This window comes from Zerene cesonia, chromosome 28 (assembly GCF_012273895.1).
Source record: "Zerene cesonia ecotype Mississippi chromosome 28, Zerene_cesonia_1.1, whole genome shotgun sequence".
Lineage (NCBI taxonomy): Eukaryota > Metazoa > Arthropoda > Insecta > Lepidoptera > Pieridae > Zerene > Zerene cesonia.
In genome coordinates, this window is record NC_052129.1 from 289642 (window position 1) to 311090 (window position 21449).

Sequence of the window (21449 nt, forward strand, 5' to 3'; positions counted from 1 at the left end):
TACAGACAGATTGCTGAAAGAATTATTGAAATCGGTTCAGTGTTTTTGTGTGAAAACGTTATAAACATACAATAATACAAAAGTTTCCTCTTTATAGTATTAGTGTGGACAAAATATCAAAATCTAGGTCGAATTTAGCGTTACTAATACCAAAACGGGAAACGATATAAAATATTGCGTATCGATACATTAGTGGCGTGTCGGTGACAATGTTTCTATTTTATTACCTATCAAACAATGTTATTATTAACGTGTTTATAAAACATATTTATAAGAACTTTGGGATTCTTCACTATAAGGTAGATCAGTTTATATCACACTAGCTGCACCCCGCGGTTTCACCCGCTTAAGTCGGTATCCCGTAAGAATATCGGGATAAAAGTTGCCTATATGTTATTCCAGTTGTTCAGCTATCTGCGTACCAAATTTCATTGCAATCGGTTCATTAGTTTTTGCGTGAAAGAGCAACAAACACACACACACATCCTTACAAACTTTCACATTTATGATATTAGTCGGATAGGATATTATTATTCTCATCAGCATTGTTTGAATTGATGAAGGAAGAAACCTTTGTGACTAGTATATCGAAAACCGAAAAATCTATCGAAAATCTACCAAACTGTATTTTAAAAGCGCGAGTTATGGAATATCTGTTAGTCCTCTCCCTGAAGGTAAAAATTAGGCAAAGTCCAGTAATGACATCAAGAATTAAATCAAGCGTTTCGTATCTGAAGAGGCGATCTAGAAACCCTGCAATTTACTCCGTAGTTGGTATCCAGCCCTCGTCGGCTCGGACAATAGCGATCTCACAGGCACGGCACCTTGAGCCGCTATATTTCAAGAATTTAAACAATTGCGAGCTGAGATTATAAAGACGTAACAATACAAAACCTTGCTCGTTACGGCACAAAGGCCCAGAAACGCCTAGTTTTAATTTTAATGAAACAATTATGTTTCAATTGCTGAGAAATGTTTCAAAGGAGACCTTATAAAAATGTTAATTAGTTTGTATAAAGGGCATTGGATGCGGATTCGAAACTGTCATGGCGCCGAAATCCCTTCACTTATTCATGGACTTATTTAATGCGAAGTCGGTACGTGCATCGTAGTTATTAACAACCCTCCCAAGAATAGTACAGAAAGAAAATATGATTTGTACAATTTTGTATCTTAATTTAATAATATTCTACGCTTATAACTAACTTTCACAATGGCATCGAAAAATGGTTTGAATAGTATGCTCATTTTAAATCCGCGTCTCACTGTTTCACCAGCGTAAATTATTGTTTCCTGTTAATCCTAATGTTCTCCTGAGAATGAATAATAGTAACGTCAATTTATTTATTCCATATTATATAAACTATATTGCAAAAAATCCCGTCAAATCTGGTCCTGCAGTTCCAAAGATTAGTTAGTTAAAATTCTTAAAATGCTCTCTGGTCTGGATGTAGCGTGTATACATCACATATGTATTTAGATATTTTGATAAAACAAACAGACACTCCACTTATATATCTTATACTTTTAAACGAGCAATTCTAATATTTAATTGGAATCTCGGAATCGGCTGCAACGATTTTCATGAAATTTAGTATATAGGGGGTTTCGGGGGCGATAAATCGATCTAGCTAGGAATTTTTTTTAGAAAATGTCATATTTGTGTTTTATTCGTGTTTTTTTTTCCTGACATCTATTGGTGAATAATAATACTATTTTGCTTCGTAGATAGCTGGACAACTGAAATAACACATAGGCACTTTTAATACCGATATTCCTACGGGATACGGACTTACGCGGTTTCAACCGCGGGTCACAGCTAGTAATGGTTTATAAGACAAAGGGTTATACTAAAAATCAAAGACTTCTGTTTAGGTCGTCAAAAAATAAACTAAATGTAATATTATATAATAAGATATAAGAAGCTTTGTTCAAATTTAAGTAGAAATTAAAAACTTTTTAACGGATTTTTAACACGATTTATTCATTATATTACTAACCCGACGTTTCGAACACTTTACAGCGAGCGTGGTCACGGGGAGACTGACACCTAAATTAAACTAATCGAAATTGTCCTTTAACAGGTCATAGCTACTGTACTTTATAAACACTTGTTTGTAGTGAAAAAAATCGCGGTAAATGTCTACGCTAACAAGGCAACTTCACATTACAATAGGCAAAATTTTCAATCATTAAAAAAGATAATAAGACAGACAAGTCGGAAGCTGTCAAAATATTCATCGCGGGGGGTCTCAGGGCGCTCGTTAGTTGGGCATTCATTAAAAGAAGACCTTTTGTTAAGGTGCAAAAATGGCTTAAATAGAACTTTTTAAGTGTATATTGTCTCTTAGATTGCGAAAGGGGAAGATCTTTGGGAGGGGAGTGCTGATAGCAACTGTTTTTGCTCTCGTAAAAACTAATAAGAGCCGCTGAAAAAGGATTTTAGGATGTTGTGAAGGGGCTGGATAAACAACCGGCTTCGGAAGGATCTAAAATAGATTTATTTATGTATCTTCTTACGTAAACACACCAGAATGAGGTTATGTTCTTTGAGCATTTGAATATATAATACTAAAGGCAACAATGATTATTCATTTATAGTCAAATATGTTTTTTTTTATGTGAAACATCTATAGCCGCACGTAAAACCGTTTCTGGCGTGGCGATGCATGCCGTGGCGACGCGTCGCCACGCTATACGATGGTATATATATAAAATAATGTCGATGTTTCACATCTGCCAGGCGTCCCGTGACGGCTCACATTTATTTCTAAAATAATTCTAAAAATGTTATTTGCCCTTAAATTATCAGAACTAGACAGAATTTAATTGGGACCACACGGATGGTACCTGCTTTCAAATAATAAAAGACTTATTAAAATGGACACACCCAGTCCAAAGTTCTGAGGTAACGAATAAAAAAAAACTCGAATACAGAACCTTTCATTTTTAAAGTCAGTTAAAAATCACAAGAATCCCAATAAAACGTCTTCTCACTTACCAGCAAAAATATAATTGATGAACTCCTTTGAAAAATCAGTAAAACAATAATAATTTTACTTAAACAAGGAACCGTCCCAAGGGATGATATTATAAGATTTATCAAAGTCAGCTCAAAACTGTCACATCATTACGAGGCGCCCGGGGACTTCAGCCTTGTAAGAATCATTTTATATTACGGATTTTTTGCGAATTCAAGCTATTTCGCTTGTCATATTATAATGTGTAACTAGAAATTATTAAAAAAAATTATATACGCACAATTTTTGGTGTCATACTTTATATTTTTAAGCAAATAACTACTCTTTCTTTACTTTTCTCTCTAACTTCTAGAAAGAAAGAGTCTTTCTATGAATTAATCTCGTTTTAAGACTGCTCATTCGAGTTATATCTGCATGTTAATAAATCAATGGAAAAATCTAATTAAATATTTTTATAATAATATCTAAACTATAGCACTACAAAAGTATTTTTGAAAATAGTGTGTTAGTAGTAGTTTCATTAAAAAAGTGTATTAAACCACAACATAGAGTATGTTGTGGCTTAATACACTGCCAGGATCTCTAACCACCTAACCTAACCACTAAACAACTGAATCCTCTATTTATTAAACGTTATAAAATATAAGATTAAACAAAACGCCATTATTCCACAAGAGAAGCCACAAGTAAACACTAATTCTAAGTCTCCGATGCTCGGATGAATAATCCTAGAAAGTTCTAGAGCGTCTATGAATCGAAGTTGTTGACAGACGGGCTGAACTCGGCCCCATGAGAGCGGCTTATCTCTGTAATTACTAACTGATATTAATTGAAGATTAACGACAAATAACATTTAAAATGGGTAAAACTTTTATAGTCTGCCGTCTCCTCATTCTCAATTCATCGTATTCTCTTCAATTATCTAGATTGGCAAAAGGTTTGGTTCAAATGCAAATCGCATGCATTGATCCTAACTATTGAACATTTTAAAGCAATAACCTTAACAGTAGCTCGGAGAGGGGAAGTAGATCAAAAGTTAGAAGATTTGGAGTTACGAGAAATCTTGTATAAGCCCATACACCGCATTTGTCGTACATATGAAATCTTCTACCACATGCAGGTACTTGATAAAAATACTTAGTATATTTGGAGATAAGATTAGTAGGAGCATAATTAACATTATTTGTTTATTATGGTATTTGTTATTTGTTGCTATATTTATATAAATTTAATTACATTGCTAAGTATGAACCAGTGTGGATCTTAATTCGACATTGGTGCAGTCGCAATAATCTTTTCTTAAACAATAGTCTTGGTGTCATTTAACCGTACCAATAGAACATACAGTTTTCAAATGATTCGTTGTTTATTGTAAATAACTGGGTTCTATTATTGAATTCTGGAGATAAGTTAAACTTAATAGACATTGCACTGAACATTTTTATCGTGTAAAAGAGTTTTTCCATTAAAATAATACAATTCCTTCGTGTAATATTATGTAAAAATCGAAACAAAAAATAACTCATAAAATAAACCCTCAAGGAATAACATGAATAATTAGAAAACGAAATCGCAATAACTGATAATTTTAAAATACATTTCAAATCTCAAAACGAGCGTAAGTAACCCTTGAGGGGTATAATTTTAAATACAAGAAAGTAGGGTAAAAAGTGCCCCCGTGACCCTCAAAAGGTAGCGAGAATTTTAAGGGTTATTTGCAATTAGAATTATTTTCCAGAGTACTCGAATGCGGGTTGGAACTCTGCTTGGGCCACTTCATCAAGGTGTTTACGTGAAACTGGTTAAATACGAATAATATAGTAGTGTTTGCTTGTGTTTAATTTATTTTCCTTGTGAAGACTTAAGTGCTTGTAAATGTTAAATAGAAAAAAATAGTAGCAGGAATTTTTTTCACCAAAAATAATAAAACATCAGCCAGATCCGTAATTAATTAGCGACGCTAGAATTAGTGTTGGTGCAACAGTGTCGCAGCATTAACGCGCTTCGTTCCGCTTACAAATTAACATAATTAATATGTTATAGCGCTACGACACGCTGGATTACGGTAAAAACAAGTTATGCAATGATTTTTGTTGTTAAAAAAATTTGAAGCCAAATATTTGATATTTTTCCTGCTCCACACTGATCCATCAAGAATGGTAATTATGTTGAACGAGTGTAAACTGAATAGTATACAATCGGTGGAATCACCGACTCGAAAAAAAGAGGTTATGTTTTTTGTATTTGTTACCTCATAGCTTTGTGGCCGATTGGTGAGTGGTCGATTATTATGATTCTTTTTTTATTTGAAAGCTGGTGCCTTCCAATTTAAAAATTAGTCTAGTGTTGCTAACTTAAACGCGGTTTCGTTTTTTTGTCAAAAATAATTATCTTGAAATACCTTCGGCACGGGATTTCAATTGTACATAGAGTATTCTTACCGATGGTATAGGTTATTACAATGATATTGTTGTATTAAGACATGTTAATACCAAATTGTTTAATATTTTGTTTTTCAGCATTAAAATCTAGCATAAATTTAACTGAGTCAGACCTTTTTGCCTGCAATTAACGAGCCGCACAGAATAATGTCTTTTTTCAATTTATTTCTTGGTTTAAAATTATATCTACAATACTAAATTAGTCAGTTATTACTTTCCACATTATTTATAAACATTATTTAACTGTTTATGTGTGGTATTCGTATGTTTTTAATTGCAATAAATCAGTTTAATTATTTATTTCTTATAATGTGCTTTATAAACGAGAAATTTTTAAAGAATAGAAAATCAGTCTCCACCAGGAATCCGACCTATCCTCTTCATTTTATATCTCTTTTCATTAATCACCTTACTGCATGTCGGTCACGGTTATCCCGTGGTAATCTAAAAAGGCTGATTCGATTTTGATAACTCTTGCTAAGGAAAAGATCCTTTACCTTAAATATTTAAGGCTTTATTTTATAGAGATAAGTGAATATTGCACACAGATGGAAGAATAGTGGCTTATTTACTCTCTATTTATACATTTCTACATCTACACTAATTTATTAAAAAAGTAAATAAGATTTGATTTTTATGCGTTTATTATGGTCAAGCTCAATACCTATTATGCTAATTAGATTATTTTTCAGCAGTTAAGTTAGTTCTTACCGAGAAAGCTATATTCTTATGACAAACATGCTTTCAACATCTGCTGTGATATTTTAAATAACATTTCTAGTTCAATAAAATCAGTTTATTAATAAATAAATTTGGCTAAATATGTAACACGGGTGAAACCGGGCCGAACAACTAGTGCATTTATAAAATAATACTTAAATAATAAAAGTAAACTAGCAAATATTATACCAACAAACTTTGCTATAAATAAACCGTAAGGCGCAAATTTTTTAAAATAAAGCTATTCTGCCAGCACGGATGTCGCAGACAACAGCTAATCCACAATAATATCATTGTCGCCTCTAGTGGATTGAGGGCCTAACGGGGGCTTTATGAATAACTCCTCACTCGGTAATTGAATGAGGCGAGTGTCACGCGACACTGGGACTTGATGATTACTGATCTAATTAACTGGCTTTCACGCCGCATGGACCGGGAGCTGCTTGCTATTTATTCTTACGATACTGAGGTATATTTTAGACGTTACCACTGCTGTTTTTCAATATGTCGTTGTTATATACACTATAAAGGATAAATATTACACTATAAAGGATTTTAATATTTAAATCTGAAGTTATATAGATACATACTAGCTGCGCCCCGCGGTTTCACCCGCGTAAGTCCGTATCCCGTAGGAATATCGGGATAAAAAATAGATGTTGGCCGATTCTCAGACCTACCCAATATGCTTACCAAATTTCAGAGGAATCGGTCAAGCCGTTTCGAAGGAGTATGGCAACGAAAACTGTGACACGAGAATTTTATATATTAAGATTAGCCTTAAAATGATCTTATTGAAATACCATCTCTTTCTATTATTAGAATCGATGAAAGTTTAAAGACAAATTGTAAAAGCAATTAACACATTCACATACAACACAAAATGTAGGAAATTAACATTTTTCAAGCTTAGTGCGCTTCTATAAGTTTTTAAACTATGACCTTAAAGGAATTAATGAAACTGTTCAACATATTTAAACATAATCAAACTCAAACTCAAATTATAATCAATTAAAAAATGTACTACTGTTGCGTATATTGTATTGCTAATCCCATTAGAATTAAGTTTCTTATCAGTTAATAATTTTACATTAATTCGTTACCTACCTTTCGTCTATTCATGCTGATATGAATGGTAAAACAACATACTTTTAAACGAATAAATGGGTAATACTAAAAATAATATTACAAGCTTAACTTGAACCGAATATGTAAACAAAGTTATTTTTTCGTTTTTCTCGTAGGCAATATATTATTTTTTCGTATGTTGCAAACATAATTTGAATAATATTTGTATAAGGTAAATATAATATCTCTCGGAATAAGACTCCAAATGGTGTTTTGTAAATGTAATAATATAATAAAAAAAATGCCTACAAAAATATATTTTAAGGTATTTATTTAACTTCTATGGTTGCTTGTAAGATAAACACAATATGTTTATCTTCTTTTTTCTATAAGTAAATGTTTAACCTTCAAAATACTTATGACAAATTCATTGAGTTCATTGAGTCATTTCAGAAATCTAGAAATCGTCCTCCATACTATAATCCAGAAATCACAGAGTAGTTAAACTCTATTATATATCATTAATTCCTTTTTGATTATCATATTTATTAAGGAGTATTAGAAGTTTTTATAATCACGAAGACTAGACACAAATTTTCCTCTGTACATAATTATAATCTAATATTAAGTTTACTAATGTTATAAACCTCAGAAAATTTTAAGTTTTTTGATTACGCGCTGATCTAAGGAAATGATACTTGGAATTGATCCTTTGTCTTCAAATTAACTGCACAATTTCACACCACTACCAAGAGGGTCGTCAATGTAAAATGCTTTAAAAGGAGAAAGTATTCCTCTTCAGAGCAGACAAAGCGCCATGTAGTTGCATTCATTATAGAATTCAGTTCCTAAAATTTAGATTTTCGTAACTAAAAATTCATATGTATGCTAAATAAAAAATTAATGTATTGTCGGTTATCGATGGTGTTTTAATATTCTGTTGAATATTGTTAGTTAAGATACATATGTCGCTTTTCATAACTTGGTAAAACTTGTTAAGATGTCGAATCCTATAAAACATCGCCCTGCTTTGAAATGGCGCGCACTCCTACGGATTGTGCCTTTGTGTTCACAATTCAACGTTCGGTCCAACTACCCTCACTTTGACTAGCTGCGATTTGTTATCAATTGACTACATCAATTAGGCAGTTGTTTAGAATTGTACATTCTTAATCAAACTAATTAACACAGTCTCTTTGTATTTCATACAATATAATATTTTCCTAATAAAGGTGAGCAGCGAAAAAATCAGCATGCAGCCTCTGAACCGCGTGCTCTGTGGCCTAACCTAATAAAATAGCAGACTGTTCATTTGATGTGCGAATGTGCTCGCACGAAGTTATGCAAATATCATGAGTAATTAATCGATCTGCATAAGTGTATTCGCTGAGTTTTGGTTTTTGTTGAGACTTAGATGGCTGCGAAGGTGTAGAGGTAGACGTGTAGTTCTTTTAAGTAATTAGTTTTGGTTAAATAATTGTTTTAAACAATGACTAATCCGTCATCAAATCAGAATAGGGAGGCATCATCAAATAATATAAAAATCACTAGCTGCACCCGGCAAACGCTGTTCTGCCTTACTCTGATCATTTAGATGTATGAAAAATAGATGTTAGCCGATTCTCAAACATACCCGATATGCACACAAAATTTCATAAGAATCGGTCAAGCCGTTTCGGAGGAGTATGGCAACGAAAACTGTGACACGAGAATTTTATATATTAGATCTAAATCGTTTTACCCAGTCGAAAGTTCTGAGGGTATGAATCTAAAAAAAAATGCTGTCGTATTGACGACTCCTTCATTTTGAATTCGGTTGAAAATTTGCGTTTTTCTTTATAAGCAAAAGCTCGACTAATTTTAATGAAACATTCTAGATGCCTTTGATGCAATTAGTTTTGACTCGGGAAAACGCCTTGATAAAACTGGAATTTACTAATTGAGGATTGTTTTTTTTATGTCATAGCGGGCAACTGAGCTGGTGGTTCGCCTGATGGTAAGCGCTACCACCGCCCATGAACATTTAGAGAGGCATAAGGTCCATTGCAGACTTTACGCCTCTACAAATGGATTGCCGACTTTTTGGGATGGGATTAAGAAAGGATTTGCGAGAGGAATAAAGGTAAGGAAACCATGGTATGGGCTTCCGGCTCCCCCACTCACCGAACGAAACACAGCAGAATGCTATTTCACGCCGGTCTTCTGTGGGGGTGTGGTACTTCCCCGGTGCGAGCTGGCCCAATTCGTGCCGAAGCTATATATATACTAGCTTTTGCCCGCGGCTTCGCACGCGTAAATTCGGATTAGTTTAACAGATATTATTATACATATAAACCTTCCTCTTGTACCACCCTATCTATTAAAATAAACTCATCGAAATCCGTTGGGCAGTTTTAAAGATTTAAGCATACATAGGGACATAGGGACAAAGAAAGCGACTTTGTTTTATACTATGGAGTGACAACTTGCCTTATGTATTTTATTCAATTTCTCTAAGGGTCTTGGGGATTTGAGTGTAGAGACAGCTTTAAGTAAGTTTCTTATTACTTGATTAGCAAGAATACATTAATAACAAAACCATAGTTCTAAAAGATACCATTTAAAAAAAACTAAGCATATTTCTGTGAACATAACATAAGGTTGTACGTATAAGTAGGATTAAGTACTATATGTATTTAATTGAAACTTATTTATTAAAAGCTTTACAAGAAAAAGGCAAATAAAAATATGATGTCTGCTCTATAATACACAATATAACACAAGGCAGCGAGCTAATAATACAAAACATCTTATAATGTAATTTCATTATGCGCTCTCAAGATTTTTCATTAAAAACGAATTCTGAAATAAATAAATAAATTGTTTGTGCGGCTCATCATTTGAAAATCAACAAGTTAACTAAACGAGACTGGGAAAGCAGAACAGCGTCGGCAGTAAGCCGCGTCTTCAAAATATTTGCAGAAAAAATCCCAAGGAATATAATTTCAGTTTTTCGGGCTTCTGGATAATAGATAAAGCGACAGATGCGACCATTTCTCACGATATCGTTGGTTATATTATGCTTTGTGGCAATCAGTATTATATAATGTATAATATTTCGTGAAAAAAAGAAAACATAACAACCAAACATTTTATTAATTCAAGCAAACTTCTCATAAAAACGGTTTTGAATCGAAAAATACATTATGAGTATTAGTAATATATTATTATTATATTACATTATGATCTTATATTATGTACCAACGGTTAGGAAAGCTGTTCCTACAGAGAAGACCCAGCTAGAAACAAGTAGCTCTTTTAATATCGCTCATCAAAATTTTGCAAAAATTATTAATTTAAAATAATGATGTTGGGGTTTGGGGGTCTTGCGAAACTAACATGGAAAGAATTTTCATAGTCGGTCCAGTAGTGACTGAGATTACCGCGTAGAAACAAACTCTTCAGTTCTATATTGTTAATATAGATGTTCACATTATTTTCCTTATATTTCAACACTCACAAATATTTTCATAGCAGAGCCTAATAAAGCACGTAGGGCATAAACTCGCACGCCGCATCTACGTCGTTATTCTGACAGTTAACGAAGGCGCGAAAACCGAGTTACTGCGAAGGGTTGTTTTATCAAAGAGTTTCTTTCTATCATTCTTTTGTTTTTCGTATAATTTCACGTCAATAAGATGTGCTGTACGGGCAGATGGCGATCTGGAAGTTGCTTGTTTTGTCGATCTGTTTGTTTTCTAATGAAATACAGAAGAGGTTTGATTCGGGGCTAACTTTTAGAAGAGGTTGTATAGAAACAAAGAGTTACCCTTGTGTGGATATTGTTTGATATTAATATAGAACGACCTATTTTTACATAATACTAGTTTTATCTCCTGCTATTTTCTGATATTTGATATTTATCAATGAATTGTTGTTTACATATGCTTTGTTAACAGAAAAATGAACAAATAATTTAAGGTTAAGTTTGAATAAGGAGATTGGAAGCAAATTGAATTATATTAAATTTGAAATAAATAGGAGCTTTATACTCCTGATGTTATGGTCTAACTTCACGTTTGCTTATTGGATCATCAAATGTTTGTAGTTGCCTACTGACTTCAATGCAAAGCATTTAAGATTCATCCCAGTTCGTGAGCCAGGTCAAGGAACATCAAGGAAAATAAAGAGATAGCGATGGGTGAGGGTGAGGGCATATTGCGATTACATCCCGCATCTTATTACTGAGGACCATTGTTTCCCAGATCCACAGAATTTGGAGATTACTAATCCATTGTGAGTTGTGTTTTGTTTTGCGGTGGCGGTCGGTTTAGTAATGTCAGTTGGTGTGGTTATAAGAGATTCTCAGTTTTTAATGTTCTGTTTCCTACTTGCTGTGAGTTAGTTTTATATAATTTATAAGATACTTGTGTCAAGTTGTGTTTGTGATCGCTTATGGTTATGATTTTGTAACATTTTTGAAGTAGTATTATACAGATATACAAGTATAGCTATGATCTTATACATGCCTTTTCTTGTTTAAGGTTTTCTACTATCAAGATGCATGTTGAAATGGTCGAAGTATGTAGATACCTGCGGAAAACTTAAAACATTATACCTACTATTCCCGTACGCGAATGTGAAAAGTTTCAGTGTAAAAGGTAAGAGGTACTTAATTTTTGTGAAGAAGCAATATAATAAATTAATAAAAGTATTGAACTAAATTTATACATCATTATTATTAGGAGCCTAGGATAAAATATGAGTAAATCAGACATCTACCAGTATCTCGAGACTTATACACCCAAAACTATCAGCGAAATTAAATCCCATCTCAGCCGAACTGCCTCAGCTGTATGACGGATGCTATCTTTTTTCGGAATAAAATCACATATCACTGAAAGGGCCGGCATTTACATAATACTCGAGTTTGAATTCGTACGCGACCACAAAGACTAAATAATGCATGCAAATTCCGGGGTAGATTTAATGAAAACCTAGCTCCCATTGAAGCGGTTTATAAAAACGAGCGAATTGTTCCCAGGCTCCGAGCAGAATGGCTTTAAAATCCTTTTTTCATAGTTTATTACTTATTGAATAGCGGTGATTTACATTGCTTGGATGCTGGAAAGCAGAAACGTATGCGATATTATTAGTTGGAATGAAAGAGTTGAATGTCGAATTACTCTAGCATATTATTAAAATGTGTATGTTAGATCGACTATTGTGATTACTTATAAAGATTCAGCTGCATACTTAGAAACGTAGAAATAATATTTTGAATAAATAAAGACTGAATAAGATATTTATATCTGGTCTGTTATGAATATGTAGTGTCCGCCATTTTTATTTACCTACCATAAACACTATTCAATTGATGAAGCACCAAACAGAAACGACAAACACTGAGAAGCAACTAAAAACATGTACATATTAATAAAATCGAAATATTTACGAACCTTCGAAAAATTTAAACGATAATTGGGTACATAATGTTGGTATCTGAGTGCACACGATAAATTCTTACAGCACATCCACAATATTTATGCTAATTTTATGTCCGCTATAAACCTTTATTGAGCTCCTATGATGTCCCATTTACGAGTTGTGTTTAAGTGGTTTGGCCTTGATATCATAAAAATATTTAACTGACTTCTTAAGTAAATAGTACTATGCTCAATCTAGACCGCCTCCTTGGTACACTGGTTAACGCCTGAGCGTAGAAACGAGGGGTCCTGGGTTCAATTCCCGGTGGTGACACACAAAAAAAACATGCCTCGGTCTGGCAGGACACAGAAGGGTGATCACCTACTTGTTTCTAAAGAAAAATCGATCAATGAAACAGATGTACATCATCTGCCCCATATCCCACTAGGGGACACGGGACTTCACTTCAATCTCTAAAAAGCACAAGTCGGGTCTTGCATGGAATACTGCTATCACCTCTGTGAGGGTTCTGCCAATTACCAGCTGGAGACGCTTGAGGCGATAGAGAGGCGTGTTAAGAAGCTCATAAACGACGATGATCTCGTAGGCAAAAGACTCCAGAGCCTCGCCCATCGCCACAGAGTGGCTAGCCTATCAGTTTTTTATCGGATACATTTTGACGTGTGCTGTGGAATGACACAACTTGATTCCACCATCCCCCTTCTTCCATCAGTCGTCGAGGCGCACAGACTTTAGGCACCGCTATTTGGTGGACGTTCCATATATCCGGACTAAGCGGTTTGACTCTTTAGTCATTAGTCGAACCGCAAGGGACTGGAACATGCTTCCCGAGTCTGTGTTCCCCGACGGCTATAATCTGGGCATCTTCAGGCGAGATGGTAGTCAAGCGCTTACCTATCACAGAAATAAAAAAGGACTATCTGTGTAGTAGCTACAGGTACACTGTCAATCTGAAGACAGACTCATTATGGTTGTATGAATGGGATCCGAGAAAAATTTATGAAAATATCTCTGAAACTTTGATAAATATTTTAATAAATTTGTACGATTCGTACATTTGGATTCTGGTGATATATATATAGATAACTAGCTTTCCGACCGGCCCTACCTGAATAGTAAAGTAAAAGATAGACATCGCTAACCGCTATAATAGCCGATAAGGCCGAATAAGGAGGCCAATGGAGAACTTTGTAGTTTTTGGTTTTTCAAGCAAACATTACAGGAGTTAATTGAAACGATAAAAGTGAAATTAAATGATTGTTACTTTAATTATTTCCTACCTTAAACATTAAAATCAATATTCCACATTACATATTTCTATATTGTACAGCATAAACAATGTATATAATAAAATACAAAAGTTCATATAAAAATACTTTATTTAAGAAAATATAATTGCTCTCACAATAATATTGTTGCATAATATTTTGTGACAATAATAAAATACGCAATTATTGACAGTTCATTTGTTTTGAAATTTTATGTAACGAAAAAAGAATAACATTCAACAAATTACTTAAATTATAGATAGATGGCGCTGGAATGAAAATTATGTTATAAAAAATCACAATAGAGTATAAATTAAAAAATAGTAATAGTGGTAGTTTTAACAGAATGCTTACTAATTCTTCTTTAAAATTTAAAAACATTGATATGGACTAAATATATACAAGTACAAGATTTTAAAATAATGCCATCTATCGTCTCTAACCTAAAATATTTATAATTATATAATGTTACAGGAAATTTCGAGATCATTCTTCTATCATAAAAACTTTAACGAAACACACTGAGAGTATATACTCATAACAATACTTATATAAATATCACATATACGGATGCAAGCAGACTTAACCGTAAATAACCTAAACATATTTTACCGCCATTTTTTTTTTTAATTACGAACATAATAATCCAAAATGGCGGACTGTTATGACAAACAGGGCTAGGTTATTGACAAATATTTTGAATTAGAAATAAAACAATTCTAAAATGAATGAAGCTGGAGAAAAAATAAAGCTTGCTTACAATTTATTGATAGATGCTCGTAAGTTGTATATCAATACTATATTGTCTTGGTCTTGATTACCTGGGATATTACTGCTAATACATACTTATGAAATGACAAATAAATAATGAATAAATATGACAAATGAATAATATATGAATATTTCTATAAAGAATAGGCAATCAGTAACTACATCCTCAAGTACTAAAACTGGTTGACCTAGAGTTTTAGGCGCTGGTATTAAAAGCATTGGAATATGTTATCTAAATAATAGTTTGATATAGTTAGATACATTGTTAGGTATATTTAGAAGTAATATTTAATTCTAAAACGAGATGTGCTTAATAGTTTGATCATAGCAGTTGTTAAAATAAACAATATTCTTTTAATTTTTCTGAATAATGAGAAATTTTTGTATATGCTAGAGTGAGGTCCAATCGTTAAAAACCGAATTTAAAACAGTACTAAAGTTCCTTAGCAACTCATTTATTAACTACGCAGTATCTATAGAGATATAATCCTTCTGTTTTTGTGTTTGTCACTTGCTGGAAGAGTATTACTTTTTATACTAGTAGTCCGCCCCGGCTTCGCCCGCGGTACATATATAGCTTAAAACACTGAGTTCTGACGTATGTATCTAGCTGTGAAAGAATATTTGAAATCAGTATAGTTTTTTCTAAGATTGGGGGGTTCAAACAAACTCTTCAGCCTCGTATCATCACAAAACTCTCTTCTACGGCTTGCTCAATAACATTGATTTCTTATTCAAAAAATAGTTTAGATACAATTATATTTACTCAGTTAATATAAAAGGAATTATTGAGTCTAATACAAGAGAAGCATTGGCGAATTGATAGCAAATTGTAAATGTATTACAAATATAATATTATGATAATTAACATACATTAAGCTTAATTAAATAGCTTTCATCAAGCTTTCCTATTTGAAATTGAGTTTATGGAAGGAATAAAATAAAAAATTAACACAACAATAATCATAGATAGGAAAGCCACAGTAAAATAATAATTTTTAACAAAAAAACTAAACTGCTTTCAAATTGTCAGTACTAGACCAAATTCAAATGGGACCACATGGGAGACAAAATAACAAAGAAACATCTAAATTCTAATTCTATCAATCTCAAATGTTTTCAGTTAAACCCAAAAAATGTCCAACTCTTTTTCTTGATGTCGGATGAAAATACATATAAATGTTTTTTGGGCATACGATCGTATCAAATTTAGGTACGGTATAAACAAACAAACAAATACAGTGTTTAAACACAGTTTTTAAATATACTATTTAGCACCAATTGCCGATATATAATTCCATGAATTACTATTAATACATATATCGAATTCATTCTTAAATCAAAAGTTTGAAAAAGCAAATATATTCAAAAAGTACATTAAATATTTAATATTCTTTCATTTCTCTTCACTTCAAACGCGATATGAATCTTTCTAGTCTTCGAATTGTCCTCTTATCACAGATCTAGGATAGAATATCTAGATTCAATAATACAAAAACATTCTGAATCAAACCTCGCCTATGCACACGCGTTTATGCATTAAACAGATTTCTAATGAACGATACAATAGACTTTAAACGTTACTGCAAAGACATAAGGTGTTAATTTCAATGATTTTTAATAACCTTTTAACAGGCGATTGCATGACTAATATAGATAGTTCTTCATACTATTTCAATGCCTATAACTTTGCCAGCTTATAAAACTTTATTAACTCATCTGAATATATTCTATATAGGTTCTCTAAATTCACTAATTTTAATGTATATGTGACCTCCAAAATTTCTGACCTATACAAATATAAAGAAATGGAGATTTCTTTTATATTTTTAGCTGTTCGGCATTGTCTATTTTTTTTTCAGATCACAAATTTAAAAAAATGACTATCTCCTTCCTTCTTTAACATTTTAATATCTCTTTCTGCATTTGTTTAGCTCTCTTATCAATCATCCAAGCCCGTCATGTTGAGACTATCCTCATCTCCCTCAGTATTGTAGGTGAGGTTCTGATTCCCCTCCCTCTCCGCCTCCCTCAGGACCTTTTCCAGCCTCGGCTGCACGTCGCCGAGCAAGGCTCGCTTCGCGGGGTCCGTCGCCCAGCAGGACTGCATTATGTCCCAGCACTCGTCCGAGAACTGGGGCAAACGCTCGGGGCGGAGGCCTGGAGACAATTTCGGAAAAAAATTAGTTTAGGCGTTTAACAAAACCAATGCAGAATCGATGAATTAATTTGGGAGTTTATTAATTAAACAGATATAGTGCATAGAATAAATAAGCTATCATATTAGCCCACAAACATTTGCAGAAGTTTTCTACCAAGTTGATAGCCAACTAGCCAAAAAATGCCAAAGTGTTTCATCATCATGTCTAACATCGCAATTCACCAAATGTGAAACAATTAAGTAATACGAAAATTAATGTCCACACCTTTTTTCACTTTACTCCACAATTGTTCCTTGTTCTGAAATGACTCGAAAGCTGCGGGTAGCTTGATGGTACCGGCGCACAGGTACCTGAAAAAAAAAACCGGATATAACATTATAAATATGTAAAGAATCCACTAAATTGTCTCACTTGCTACAGATTATATGTAAGAAAATTATTTAATCCTGCCGTATCTTCCTAAAATTATTGTATTCGCACCGATTCTTGAGTACAAAGATTTTGAATTAAATCTGTCCGTTTAAAATGGGTCCCAATCGAGTCTCAAATCAGTTACATACAAGCATACAGATAGACAGGTGAAGCTAATAAGTGCTTGTTAAAATTCCTTACATGATGTTCGAGTTGAGTATGCAGTTTGAAAAGTTATGTATCTCACCCATGTAGATGCATCTAGAAAAGTTTTCTTCATCTGTTATAGTTTTTTTGTTTTGTAGAATATTCAGAAATTGCATTTCATTGGTTATTGGTTGGACTTTGCATCGGAGAAAACATGGCTTCTCCTTCAATATAGCATTTTTTTAAATTTTATATGAAGTACATCGAGGGAGCGCTCACCACAGCAGCACGCCGAGCGCGTAGACGTCGACGGGCGCGTGGTAGCGGGCGGCGAGCAGCTCGGGCGCCATGTGCAGCGGCGTGCCCACGAGCGAGCCGCACACGAGCGCGCCGGCCGCGCAGAAGCCCAGGTCGGCCAGCGCCGCGCGCCCGCCGCCGTCCACCACCACGTTCTTCAGCTTCACGTCGCGGTGCACCAGCCCCAGCGAGTGCAGGTAGCGCAGCCCTGCGGCCACACCCCTACTCTCTCTCTCTACTCACCCGACACGCTCTCACGCTCTCACGCACTCACGCGTCGAGGCGCCCCTGAAGGGCTCGAATCGACTATTACGAATCCTATCCTATTATTATTGCAACAGTTTGTAAGGATGTGTTTATGTTTGTTGTTCTCTTACGCAGAAACTACTGAACCGATTGCAATGAAATTTGGTATGAATAAATATTTTATACGAAATATTTGGTACGAATAGCCACCCTACCAATCTAGATGTAAAACTCACGAATAGCTTTATATAAAAATGAAAATTACATATCAATAAAAATAACTTAGCAACATTATGTGCTGCAGACGTACTCATTCCAACATTGAACACCACGATACGAGATTTACAAATGTATAAAAAGCACATAAAATTCCATTTATATCAAAACACATAAAAGATCCTAAATATGCATTGTAAGTAATACGGATACAATCTAATATCCAGATAAGAGAAGGCGCAACGCGTGCGGCTCACCGTCGACGACGTCGCAGGCGATGCGCATGCGCTGCGCGAAGGAGAGGCCGGCGCGCACGGCCGCGTGCAGGTCGCGCGCCCACCGCTCCGACACCAGCACCACGCTGGGGCCCTCCCCCGCACCCCCCGCCCCGCCGCGCTGCACCAGCGAGCCCAGCAGCCGCACTATGCGCGGGTGGGGGGGGATGCTCCTGGGGGTCGGAGTCATCAACTCAAGTCAGACAAGTATACTATAAGTATATCACAATACCATTCAAATTAATGAAAAAAAAAACGCCTTCAAGAAGTAAAAAATTCAAGTCCAATTGACGAAATGCTGGCTCATATACAGAAGTGTGTGTATGCGGGTACATATTTTTGCCACCCTCACAATCGAATCTTACTCATTACTAAACACACTAAGTACACTAATATTATAAATGTGAAAGTTTGTTTGTTTGCATGTTTGTCCATCAATGACGCTGAAACTACTGAACGGATTTTGACGAAATTTGGCATATAGCTGACTTGGGTGATAGAATACTTTTTTTATGTCACAGTCGGCAATGGAGCTGGTGGGACGCCTGATGGTAAGCGCTACCACCGCCCATGAACATTTGGTGAGGCGTGAAGTCGATTGCAGACCTTAACCCGATTAAATGCTCCCTTGGGATAAAACAGGAATCTTGATATCCGGGCGAAGCCGGGACGAACGTCCAGTATATTATAACTATATTCACTTGTATCGACTCTTTGCTGTCGTCATGCGTGTGAGCGTGAGCACGTGCGTGACGTACGTGTGTGCGTGCGCGTACGCATGAATTTGATCAATGACATGCAACCGTTTCTATTATAACCATCTTCCCAAATAAAGAGAAAGAAATCTGCCTCCCCACTGTCTGATACGACTGCCGTTAGATATAAGAATTTTCTAATGCGAATTTTAGTTTTAATTTTATTTAATTATTAAGATTAACATATCGTTTACCATAAAGCGAGCCTCCAGCTCAGAAGGCCGCTATGACATAAAACCTCACCTGGTATAAAAGAACTCCATAGCCAGCTCGTGGTAGTGCCTCGTGTCGGCGGGCAGCACGGACTTGGCCGCGACGGGGCTGTGCCCCGCCCACGAGCCGCGCACCGCGTACACCACGCCGTACTGACCGCGACCTTTGACATTTATTTATTTTATTTATTTATTCACACCAAATAGAACTTACTACCATTACAGGATATTATCCTAATTCGACAGAGTTCTTTTATAAAAAAAAAGGAAAACAAAACTAAAAAACTATTTCATACAAAAGAAAAAAAAAATTTTTGCTTATCACAGCTTATTTATAACAATAGCAAAGATGATATAATAGTACCTTTGAAAACTCACTCAAAGCACAAGAAAACACATCTATTTTATCGTGTATTTCGTTAATGGTACGGATTGCACAAATCAAAGGGGTTTTGGCTAATAGATTTTGTCCTCGCTACTGGTACACGCACCATACACCCACACCCACACGTACCGATCTCTCGCCCCAAATCCGGGGTCCCGTACATGAGGAGGTCGCACATCGAGGTGCTCTCCAAGCACAGGCGGGCGAACGACGGCGCATATCTGGAATAGAGGGAACATAAACGATGTGGTCATTTCATTCGTATTGCATTCCACCATTGTAATAGTTATATTTAATTTGGGACGTGCAGTTAGTAGATAAAATTTCAATTGAAATTTGGCTCTGTGACAAATGTCAAATTAGGTGTGTTTAATATAAAAAAAAAAACATTATTTTATGGTGAGAGTTGGCAAGTCGTTCGAGTAAGCATACATTTATGTAAGCTTTACATTCTAAATATTAAAAACCGTTTCCCGCTATACTATATATAATACGTTTTCCTTAGTGAGAAGTATTTTGAACTAAATGCCTTTGTTACAAAATTTCCTTTTATTTATACTAATATAATACGCGCTAATCTCAAAAACTACTCGTCCTATTTGAAAAATTATTTCAGTGTTTGATAGCCCATTTATTGAGGAAGACTATAGGCTATATATGTACCACGAGCGAAGCCGGGGCGGAACGATAGTACTTCTGTATAACTTAGCAGGATTTAAGTTATACTAACTTTTTTCTTATAGCCAACTTAACGTCTTCCGTGTGATGCAAGCGGCTGGACAGTGAGCTTTCGAGCGAACACAGCGCGGACTGGTAGCGCTCGTGCGCTACGCTTAGACGTTCTAGGATCTGGAATTAACAGTAATTAATTATTAATTACTCTCATAAAACTGTGTTTAAAATGGCTTAATAATAATGAAAATATATATTTTTTTATTTTAATATATTTGTTTTGGATAAATGACTGATGGGACACTGATTAATAGTTTTATTGATTTAACTATTTATTTGTTATTGAAAGAAAAAATAACACAAACATAATACCCCATCGCCACAGAAGACCTGCGTGAATAGTAGCACGCTACTGTGTGACGGTGAGGCGAAGGCCCGTATCCTTTTCCTTAAATGTTCATGAGCGGTGGTAGCGCTTATCATCAGGCGACCCACCAACTCAGTTTCCCGCTTTGACACAAAAAAGGCCGATCGGCTTTAGCCAACCTACTATTCTTAGTGTAGGGGGCAGTGTAGAGAGTAGTGTAGTGGGTAGTGTAGTGTGTAGTCTAGTGGGTAGTGTGGTGGGTAGTGTGGTGGGTAGTGTGGTGGGTAGTGTGGTGGGTAGTGTGGTGGGTAGTGTGGTGGGTAGTGTGGTGGGTAGTGTAGTGAGTAGTGTAGTGAGTAGTGTGGTGGCACCTGCGCGGAGAGCAGGCGCGCGAGGCGCGGCGCGGAGAGCGAGGCGAGCGCGGCGAGCGCGGCGCGGCGGCGCCAGGCGGCGCTGAGCGCGCAGCACGCGGCGGCGCCGGCGCCGGGCGGCGCGCGCAGGCGGCGCAGCAGCGCGCGCAGCGAGTCGAGCAGCGCGCGCAGCAGCGAGTAGGAGGCGGCGGGCTGCAGGTCGACCGCGCGCGCCGCGCCCGCCAGCGCGCGCGCCGCCGCGCTCGCCCCGCCCGCCC

The 21449-nt window shown here is 35.6% G+C and overlaps 1 protein-coding gene across 1 annotated transcript in view; it reads right to left on the reverse strand.

Annotated features, from left to right (window-relative positions):
* Window positions 1-15327: 15327 nt before the first annotated feature.
* Window positions 15328-21449, reverse strand: part of LOC119837603 (dual serine/threonine and tyrosine protein kinase-like) — a 27754-nt gene continuing 21632 nt past the window's right edge. Inside the window, exons 15-22 of the mRNA XM_038363255.1 lie at window positions 21193-21433; window positions 20513-20631; window positions 19912-20003; window positions 19429-19561; window positions 18413-18603; window positions 17676-17901; window positions 17103-17188; window positions 15328-16836 (exon numbers count right to left, since the gene is read on the reverse strand). Coding sequence (XP_038219183.1) covers window positions 16619-16836; window positions 17103-17188; window positions 17676-17901; window positions 18413-18603; window positions 19429-19561; window positions 19912-20003; window positions 20513-20631; window positions 21193-21433 — 1306 coding nt within the window. The 3' untranslated portion in view covers window positions 15328-16618. The remainder of the gene's footprint in view (window positions 16837-17102; window positions 17189-17675; window positions 17902-18412; window positions 18604-19428; window positions 19562-19911; window positions 20004-20512; window positions 20632-21192; window positions 21434-21449) is intronic.